Here is a 10,775-nt window from a genome sequence, read left to right as displayed (position 1 = left end):
ATTAATTAATGCAACAAAACAAACATACTAACATAGTAAAAAAATAGTTTTATTTGGCTTGAATTGACTCATGTGGAGCCGTGGAGGACCAATTAAACTCTTAATTTTATTATTTTGAAATATTTAACAAGTAGTATTAATTAAAGAAGAAGAAAAAATGTTGTTAGTTAGGGCAGAGAAGTAATTTGGGTTGTGGTTTTTACCGGGGAAAAGGACAACCATCGAAAAACGCAGACAAACAATGTTGTTCCAAAAACAAAGAAAAAGGAGGCCCCTTGAGATGCCAGGTACAGTAACACTCACAACCCAGAAAATAAAAAAAGAAAAGAAAAAAAAAGAGTGGGTTGGGGTTTGGAGAAGTAATAATAATAATAATAATTTAGCCGTGGATGATATTTGTTTCTTTTAAGTGAAGCAATAAAGAAAGAAAGAAAAAAAACCCATAAAAGCTGTGAAGGGTGTCCCTTTCGAAAGGTGTGGTGGCAGGTAAAGGAAAGCAAAAGAGGGAGGGGGTGGCATCCATACAGACACAAACACTCTCTCCCTAGAGATGAATCTAATGTAACCAACGGTTCTAACTTCTAACTAGCAAGTAAAGTAAAAAAAAATATATTTTTTTTTTGTTTTTGAATAATTTAAAATAAAAAGAAAAAGTGTGGGGGAGTGAAAGTGAAAAGTTGAAAGTTGAAAGAGGCAGTTTAGGTGATTGAATGAGTTTTGGATGGGTTGGTAGTGGTGTAATGTAATGGCAGTAGTACAAGAAGAGCAGTGATGAAAGCAGAGATATGTTTAACATTCATTCTGACACTCTAGTCTCTACACCCTTTGGCATGGAACTGGGAAAATTTGAATGGCAAGCATCAAGTCTAAGCAGCAAGTGTTAAGAGGAAAAAAGACCAAGCAAGAACAAGATAAAACAGTGTCTGAGCCTGGATCCTCATCAGCACCAGCACCAGCACCACACAACAACAACAACAACAACAACGGAAGAACAGCAACGGAAACGGGCTTTTGCGGGTACGGTGGAGCATGCAGCAACGACGTCGTCGAGGCAGGGGATGGTGAGAGCAAGTGGTGGAGGAGGTGGGGAGATAGTGGAGGTTGAAGGCGGTCACATTGTGCGGTCTACAGGGCGGAAGGACCGTCACAGCAAAGTGTGCACCGCCAAAGGCCCGCGTGACCGACGGGTGAGACTATCGGCCCACACCGCGATCCAATTCTACGACGTCCAGGACCGCTTGGGCTACGACCGCCCCAGCAAGGCCGTCGACTGGCTCATCAACAAGGCCAAGTCCGCCATCGACCAACTTGCCCACCTCCCTCCCTGGAAACCCACTCTCCCTGCACCTCAAAACGACGACGAATCTGACAAGCTTAACCCCAACCCTAACCCTATCCCTATCCCTATCCATCACCCTGATGCTGAAATTCTCCACCAGTTCAACGAGAACGATACCGAGAACCTTCGGTGCGATGGAGGTGGAGGTTCCAGTTATCTTCCGATGGATAACGACGCGATAAGGTCGTTTTTCCCCACAACGACGTCGTCGTTGGTTCACTTCCAGAGCTACCCACCGGATTTGCTTTCCAGAACCAGTAGCCAGGACCTGCGTCTCTCGCTTCAGTCTTTGCAAGACCCGGTTTTGCTTCACCAGAATCACCACAACAACGAGCACGTGCTTTTTGCTGGAACCGGGTTTGAAAACATGGTAGCGTGGAATAGTAGTAGTAATAATAATAATAATACTGCTTCTAATGATACTTGTGGTGGTGGTGGTGGTGGTGGTGGTGGTGGTGGAGGAGGGTTTGTGTTTAACGCTCCTTCGACTTTGACAGGGCCGGCGACGGTGGGGTCGCCGGCGGTGGTGTTTGGTCATGGTCTTGGTCAAGGCCAGTATTTTACTCAGAGGGGACCCCTTCAGTCCAGTAACAGCCCTTCCGTTCGTGCGTGGATTGACGCGCCGTCGTTCGTCGCTGCCGCCGCCGATCATCGGCATCATCATCATCACTATCTGTCTCCCGCGGCGGCCGCGGCGGCGTTGGTGTATCAGTCTGCTCCTTCAACGGCGGCATTTGCAGCGGCGCCCGGTGGCTTCTCGGGATTCCGCGTGCCGGCACAAATTCAGGGCGAGGAGGAGCATGACGGCGGCGTGTCCGATAAGCCGTCCTCTGCTTCCTCCGATTCTCACCGTTGATTCTCGCCGTTGAACCGCCCGCCAACATCCTCAGCCGATTTCGGTCTCCTTGGAATCAATTGGGTATGTGTGTGATCTGTTTTTTGCAGGGATGATGGGGGAGATGGAGTTTGACTTGGAATGGTTTGGTTCGGTTCAGTGGACTATTATGCTTGTGGAATGAAGAAAATCTGGGGTTGAATTTCCAGGTTTTGAATTCTCCAGTTTGTTATGTTAATTTATTTTATGTTTTCCATGTTTCATTAAGGTGACTTTCAAGTTTGAGTACACTGTTGTGTGTTGGATTTTATTTTTGCTGTTTGTTATCAATTTGTAGTATTGGATGATCTATTTGTACTTGTTTGGTATCTAGTTTTTGGTTTGAAAACATGCACGTAGATACTGCTATATCACTTATTCACTGCCTAGTTTGCTCGATTTATCTTTGTATTTCCAACTTAGTGCAGAGCCAGATTCAGTGTGAGGCTTTATCTCCATTGCAAAACAGGGCAAGTTCCAAATAGGCCAGTGTATGAATTATTGGTAGTGTGTGCTAAAGGTTTGAGTTGGTTGTTAACTTGTTGTTGTTACTGTCTTGTTTCGATTGAGGGAAAGAGACGGGCATTTTCTTCTCGTTTGGAAAAAAATGCCCAATTCACCAATGGGATGTCAAAGGGATGGAGGAAAGAGGGTTGGTTCTCTTTGTGGGTGTGGGAAATGATTGTTTTGTTACTTTTTTACTGCTTTCTAGTGCGACCGTCTATCCTTCTGTAGCTTCCTCATCCTGCCAAAAGAATTGAAAGGTTCATTCCACTGTTTTATTATATCAATGATCTATCTCTTTCGTGCTTGAATTTTGGGAGCATTTGGCTGATAAGTCGTTGTCTGTGAACAGTAGAAACTGTTTTTACAAAAGAAAAGAGTTGCGTGTGAGTTGATTCCCCAGCTTGTTAAAAGGGCAATTTTCCTAAATTCAGTGTGGTTTTCTGTTTTTCCTTTCCCATGTCTTATTTGTAATTCCTCTTTTGCCCGTGTAACTATGTGAGGATTCATGATAGTGACTCAAGGGTTGGTTGTGTAGAAGTAAAAAGGAAGGGAAGCAACCCAATTCATCTTCATGGCGGCTTTATCCACTTACTCAACTAATGCCCAATTATACTCCAATGGGAAGCTTCAGCTTCTGGTAGTGTTTTTTAGTTTTACCATTGGGTTTGGAACCTGTTCTACTCTTTTGGAACCAAAGTATCATTTTTATAGTATTTTTTTTTATATATATATATTTAAGTTCTCAGCCTTAAGATGAGATTGAGTAGTGGGGGAATCTGTAGGTCACAGTCCATACATACTCCATAACCAATGAGTTGGGTAGATAGATAGATCCTAGTAGGTAGAACAAGTGGGGAGAGAATAAGATATCTGCAGGGATGAGCACAACGAAGCTTAATTATGGGAGAATTCACACATAAGTGCCACCAAAGTGTGGTTCTTGTCCATCTGTTCTTGGTCCCCTACCCTACCCCGTGAAACTCAGTGCTAAAAAAACATTTTCTAGTGTCCAGCTGGAAATTTTTGTTTGTCAAGACTCAAGGGGATAATGAAAATAAGGGAAGCAGAACAAAAAAAAACCATTGGCCTCTATTGAGATCGTAGTAATTGTTTTTTGGTTGTTGGTGCTCTGCTAGTCCGTTGATAAATAACATTACTCCAAAAAGTTGAATTGGTCATTAATCAGCACACAACTATCCGCTGCCATATATGCAAAATGTGGCAATAATTGATGACGGTGCTAACCATAAAGAGCCCGGCCATCCTCTGTCACTCTGTCTATTTGAAATCATTCACTTACATGAGAGGATATTTCATTTAATTTCCTTGCTTTTTTGAGCTTCCAATATATGTAAAGCATAAAAAAAAAAAAAAACTTGCGGTAAAGATTTAAATAACTGCCCCTGAAATGAAAGGGATAACAATAATAGACCATTCTCATGTCTCAACCAAAACTAGGGAATTCATATTCATAATCATATGCACCATGCAAAAGCAGACAATAAGTGAAGTCTCTCCTAGTGGAACGTACACACCAAAAGGTAGATTCTCACCAAGCAAAATATGGAAAATAAACCCCCAAAGAAGTGCAAGAAGAAACCATAAACCATCAAATTAGAATGGGCTATTTGGATACATTGTTCTTTGACAGCCCTGAAGTACCGTTTTCCTTTCCTTCCCGTTTGATAGTGTAGGTTTAGCCAAGGCTACTATGCTTTCATTTTGGTTCATCTTGTCTAATTTGGTTTTTTGCACCTGCCCATGGCCGTTAAGTTTTGTTGTTTTGGTGGTCTGACCTCGAACCCGAACTTCCCAAGGACGTGCCGCAACCCAACGCTCGGTCCAGCTCCAACCCCAACTTTCCTTACCAAGGCTATAAGAAGCCTGACCAAAATACTGGCTACAGTTTGGCCTCCACTGCAATATCACATTCACTTAAGATGTCAAATTTTGATTTTTCATTGGTATTGATAAAGCGAGCAAAACAAGTTTTGTACCTGATGGGAGAAGGCATATGCCATGGCTCGCTCTCGCTTAATTGCTGCTTCCTCTCGCTGATGTAACCTGGAAATGATTTCTTCCATGGTTTCAGAACCATTGCACCATTCCACCTGACATACCAAAAGGCATATTATGTTGATATTGAATTGAAAGGATAGTCAAAATAGCTCCACATTGTGAAAAATAACAGAGAAAATGACCGCTATAATGATAATAACACTTCGAAAACGGTTGAGACCAAGCAATCTCGGGCAGATAATAGCAACACTACCTCGAGCTCCTGAATCTTGGCCTCAATTTTTAACTGGGTTTCCAATTTCTTCTGCTTAATCCTGGCTTCTGTTATCATACAGATTCTTCGAGCTCTAATTTGCTCTTGTGTTCTGCTCCATGAATGTATATAGCTTAGTGCAGTTGCTGTTTGCTCTCTGGCCAGGTGATCTTGAATTAAAGCTTCGAATTTCTCTGCTCCCCTTAGATGATGTAATGTTCTTCTTGCCTGCATGGGTCCAGAGGGTTGTGAAGAAATTCACTCTTGTCACTAAGTCCATAGTAAATTGCATAACATTTGAGGAAAAGTCTCAAATCAATATCTCTATATAGATTTATAAGCACAAAATTTGCTGCCTTTTTGGGGTAACTAAAATTATGCTCACTGTCAGTAGAAGAAATCAATCCTTAATACATGATTTGTGGTTAAGCAGCTAGGTTTAAACTTTAAATACAGATGGGAGAAAAAGAGAAAAAAAAAATAAAAAGTCCTCATGACACCAATCGTTGACACAATGAAGTAAATGGCTTTCCAAGTACTTGAAAAAGGGGTAAGGCGGCAAAATGGCAGATAATGTATGTCATCATATCCCTAGGACATAACTCTCCTTCCAGGTTCGGAGCAGGGTCTGATCATTCATTTGATTCTTTTCCGTAGTCAAACGAGAAGAGATGATAATAAAAAAAGACATGGGTAATATTAAATATCTTGATATCATGTCATTAATTCTAAATATAATATCAGTTCCAAAGTCACTACCCAAATAAATTATATCCAACAGAAATATAAAATTTACAATATAACGTCGTTAAAGAAAAGACACCATAAGCTTCATTGATGATGATGTAGAACATTTTACATCGGTAGTGAATCAAAATTATAGCCAATATCTATGATTTCAAGAAGTTTAGAAGGCACGACTTCAAGAAAATATAATTTTTTATTCAGTCGAGCAAGGAGAAAATGAGGCAGAATCTTGTAACTTTGCAAATTTGATTATCATCATCATCATGAAGATTAAGAACAGGTCAGATTAATGTAATGGCACGTCTAAACACGAGAATATGAGTGAGATGGGTTATGAATTGGCATTTTTTTTAGTTACATGCTTTGTGTGGCAAATTACTAAAATCTCTCCCCTTACTATATATATACGGTGAAAATTGTGACAGAATAAAGACCACACAGATATTGTACCATAAATGAACGAAATGCATTTTGAATCCGAGTAGCTGCAATGTCATCCATCAACCTTGAAGGAACAGTCCGGTCCATCATTAAACCTTCATTGGCATTGCTACTTGACTCTTCACGAGTACTCTGCTTCCCGTTGGAGTATTCATTTGAATTTTCATCAGTGGTCTGTTCCTATTTCAAAGAGTGGTGAGAGAACAAACACCAGTAGTGGATTGCACATCAAATTATTAGCTTTTTATATTTCCTGAACTTTGACAATTTGCTTAAAAAAATACTACTTTGACATTTCAAGAACAAGGAAAACAAGTGAATCTCACAAAGTTTCAAATCCACTTTGCTAAACAAATTCTGCAAGAATATTTAATGAGAATCAGAGAAATCCTCTCCAAACTAACATGTTAGGAAACTTGAAATGCAAGGACTGAAAAAAGGAACAAAAGAAATAACCTTTTCTTCTTTGGATTTATCTTTCTTCGATTTCTTCAATTTGACTATTATCTTAAACCATTTCTTTGCACCCATTTCTATTTCTCAAGGAGGTAAGAATAGGAAACAGCCTACAGAAAACCTGCATAACAAGTAATATTAGAACAATTTATAATAAATCTCATGCATAAACCGAAATGCCATAGTACATAAATGAAGTACAAAACCATCGATTTCATTAAATTTGAATCATGTACACAGTAAAATTGAAAGACCAGACAAATTTCCTGGAAGAGCAAAGACCAACAGGACAATTTCTTATACTATAATTGTATTATTTATGCAATAAAATCAGATAACATTTTCTGCAATATATATATTTTTCCTATCTCTCTATAATATCAAGAAATTAATCATGTTCTCTCTTGTGTTCCTATCTCACTCTTCTTTATATGAATATCGGTATAAAATTTATGGAAAAATATAATTTCTCTTCTCATGTTATTGTAACATTAGGCGATATTCTTCAAATCAAAACAAATGCAACAAATAAGCCAAAAAATCATAGACAATTTAACGAACAATTTCTATTTGCTACATTGTGCTCCATTATCCATCAATAATTCAACCAAATTATCCAATTTTCTTTAAGATTGAGAATCGAGGCCATAATCATCTTTGCTACGTACAGAAAGGAAATTCCATCAGGGTCCATTTTGTGTTAAAATCCCAAAACATGATTTCAACTTTTATGGACTTTGTCTATGAAATTATTTTAAAACTTAATATATTACAGTTAAGCTAGTTCTCATGAAAATTCAATTGTAAAATGAGTAAAAAAAACAAAACAACAACTATTATACCATCTTATAATTCACAAATTCTGCCTCTTCTAAAACCAAGTATAATAGTATATCATACAACATATCCAAATTATAATTGTCAAGCCATGGCATATGGGTTTGATCACTCAATTTCAAAAGCCAGAACTTACTGAAATCACATACTCCAAAATGAACTATGCACAGACATCATTATAATATTATATACTTTGACTGAAAGCATGCGACACAGAAAACAACAAAATCATTACAATGTCAAGGCAACAGACAACCAAACCCAACAAGCATCAAGATTTTCACCAACAAAGCAAGAACCTGAAAGTACGGTGATAAAGAATGGAAATGGGAAGGGACACATACCAGGATGAGAGAAGAAAAGGGAGACACACACAAGGATTTTGCTTGGAGAGGATTGAGAGTCGTGGGTGGTAATGATAAGAGACGTGGTACATTGGAAGACAACACATAAAAAGAGAGAGGAAGGTTCATTATAGTGTGTGACAACCCAACCACGCTGAAGAAGATGTTTGATCTCTCTTTGGAAGTTTAGGAGTCTAGAGAAAGGTGAGGAGGGAAGGTAGTAGTCATGTCCAGTTTTGTTTCTGAAAATGAAATAACATAATTAAATCATTGAAACAAAATTGAATGAAGCTCTAATGAATTTAAGTTCGGTCTTGGGGAAGCTAGGTGTGCCCTTCCCTTCATAAGACCAACCCTCTAACCAATTATCCTACCCAATTTCATTATCTTTAATGTCTACACAAGTAAAATTACCTTTTTCTAATGTCTAAACTCATGGCACAGACTAAGTAGTCTAAATAAAGTTTTATAAAAAAAACCTTTATCTTATTATTTTATTTGATCTAATCTTTTATCTTTTAAAAATTTTAATTTAATCATTTATCTTTTAAAAAGTTTATTTTAATTATTTATCTTATTTTTTGTTCAATTTAGTCATTGGATTCATTTAATATTGATGTCGTTAATCATTTAAGAATAATTTTTTGTTGTTAAAAAATGAAATGAAAGGAAAGGCGAGAAAATTGAAAAAAAAATATTTTTAAATTACTAACAACTTCAATATTAAATTGATAAAAGGACCAAACTAAGACAAGAAAATAATATATAGGATCAAATTGAAAAAAAATAGAAAACCAAATGAACTTTAAAAAAAAATAAAGAATCAAACTGGGAAAAAAAGATTAAGGATTAAATTGAAAATTTTAAAAGATAAAGGAATAAAATATATCAAAATAAAATAAAATAAAATAAATGACAAAATAATTCATTTAGGAAAAAAAATTGTGTCGATCAAAAAATTAGGGACGTGATGTGAATGCTTTTTCACTAAAACTTTTACACGTTTGATGAATGAAATGTGATACGGTTTTCTTGCATTGTGATTTGTCTTATGTAAATTTAGGCCGTTCACATAATGAGAGTCTCAAAATGAGCACAATCTAATGGGTCCATCCAATTTAATCTAAAGAAAATATGATCTAAATAGAAATGGATCAATTTGGATTGTCTTAACGAGTCAACATGTACTGAAAAATTATAAGTCTAAATTCAATTGGATCTATTTAGTCTGATGTTATTTTCTTTTATTTTTTCTTTGAATTAATATAAATTTAGATAAAATAAAATAAATATGAGACTATTACGTGGTAACATAAAAAATAAATTTATAATTAAAAATAATTTTAAATATATAAAATTATATTATAAATAAAATTCATAATTTTACATAATAAGTAAATATTTTTTAGCATATAAATTGTATTTTATATTTATGAGAAACAATTTATACGGTGGCACAAGTTGTTTTTAACTATTGATAATTTCTTTTAAATAATATGAAAATTTAATTTAGAAAATAAATAGAAAGAGATAGGAAGTTATAAAATTTCCTAAGTACACTTTTTTTAAAGAAGAAGTCCTATATATACTCTTGTCAAATCAAAAAATAACTTTAAAAGTACTCTCATTCTAGATAACCATTCTAATTTATTTATAAATATTATAAATGATATACATACATAATAGATTGATAAAGATATAAATTTAGATTATATATATATATATATATATATATATATATATATATATATATATATATATATATATATAATATAGACATAGATTAAGTTGTGTGAGAGAATGGTTGAATATGGAGGCATTTTCTTATTTAAAAATGGGTTTAAAGATTGCTAAGGAAGTCATTTTCCCAAAAGATAATACTTAAGAAAAGTTACCATTTTAAAGAATTTGATTTTCAATGTGATTTACTTAAAAAAAGATTAATACCACCAAATAATCTTTTAATTCCTAATTTAACATCATTAGATAGACTTTTAAAATAATTTTTTTATTTATAGGAATCAAATTCATATATTAATGAATTTACAACTTATTAATTATTCAAATAACTGAATTAGATCCTTTAGTTAAACTCATGTGATTTTCAATCAGTCTTTAATAAAATGTTGAGCATGTCAAGGACCTGTACCTACACATGATTTTTTTACGGGTTCTTAATGATTTTACTACAAGAGTATGCCGCATGTACAACTCTCATTTCTCTCTTTATAAAGAGAGAGAAATTAATGGTTGTGCACTGATGATAATATATCGGTGATTGAAAGATAGCACACAAACACACAAGTTTTCGAAGATAAGAAAGAATATAAGTATAAACACAATCGGGTGAGTTGGCTGCTTTATTGTTTTTTTTTTTTTTATAAAAAGAGAGACTGTGTATAATTAATCAAAGGAATCAGAAGGTAATCCTATTGTAAAATTGAGATAATTTGAAAAGAATATTCCTCAATCCACACTCTCGTTAAATTTGAGTTTTCATAGTTACTCTTTACAGTTTATTCTCTCCTTATTCTATATGCTAAAATAGGTTTTCTAGCAACTTGTACACATTTATCTCTTTCAATTTCCCTTTACAGTTTATTTTCTCGTTAAATTTGGTAGCTGATTCCCTCAGTATTGCTACTTTGAGGGTGTAGTTTTCTGTTGTTCTTTTACTTTCCCACTGATAAAAAAAAAATCCCTTTTAATATAACTTGAATCATGTCTAGAGCAAAAACCTGGCTTGCAATTTATGCTTACGTGTAGAACATTTCTGCTTTTCTACCATTTCATATATTTACAATAATGAGTGCATGACTGTAAAACTTCACACCTAAATATTACATCAAATATATAGTTCTAGTAAGGTGCAAAAATCAACCAAACTTGGCTTTGTACGAGGACAATAAGGTAACGAAGAATCTTATCATAGATGGCTCGATGAAACTCATATATCTT

At 35.4% G+C, this 10,775-nt stretch overlaps 2 protein-coding genes across 3 annotated transcripts; one reads left to right on the top strand and one right to left on the bottom strand.

Moving 5' to 3' along the window:
• The first annotated feature begins 459 nt into the window (after window positions 1-459).
• Window positions 460-2,612, top strand: LOC114379310 (transcription factor TCP4-like). The gene has a single exon (XM_028337950.1). It carries the CDS (start codon window positions 1,059-1,061, stop codon window positions 2,193-2,195), a length of 1,137 nt encoding a protein of 378 aa, XP_028193751.1. The 5' UTR covers window positions 460-1,058; the 3' UTR covers window positions 2,196-2,612.
• A 1,496-nt stretch (window positions 2,613-4,108) lies between these two features.
• LOC114379311 (protein IQ-DOMAIN 1-like) lies at window positions 4,109-7,918 on the bottom strand. 2 transcript variants are annotated; one of them, XM_028337951.1, is made up of 6 exons: window positions 7,818-7,918; window positions 6,637-6,757; window positions 6,190-6,360; window positions 4,993-5,220; window positions 4,718-4,831; window positions 4,109-4,637 (listed from the first exon to the last, which is right to left on the bottom strand). In XM_028337951.1, the coding sequence occupies exons 2-6, from the start codon at window positions 6,709-6,711 to the stop codon at window positions 4,335-4,337; spliced, it is 891 nt and encodes a 296-aa protein (XP_028193752.1). In that variant the 5' UTR covers window positions 6,712-6,757; window positions 7,818-7,918; the 3' UTR covers window positions 4,109-4,334. The 2 variants fall into 2 exon arrangements, with proteins under 2 accessions (XP_028193752.1, XP_028193753.1); XM_028337952.1 differs by lacking the exon at window positions 7,818-7,918 and adding an exon at window positions 7,709-7,769.
• Window positions 7,919-10,775: the final 2,857 nt, after the last annotated feature.

This window comes from Glycine soja, chromosome 12 (genome assembly GCF_004193775.1).
Source record: "Glycine soja cultivar W05 chromosome 12, ASM419377v2, whole genome shotgun sequence".
Lineage (NCBI taxonomy): Eukaryota > Viridiplantae > Streptophyta > Magnoliopsida > Fabales > Fabaceae > Glycine > Glycine soja.
The sequence above is the reverse complement of the archived record's forward strand: the minus strand, read 5'-3'. Positions and strand labels throughout refer to the sequence as shown.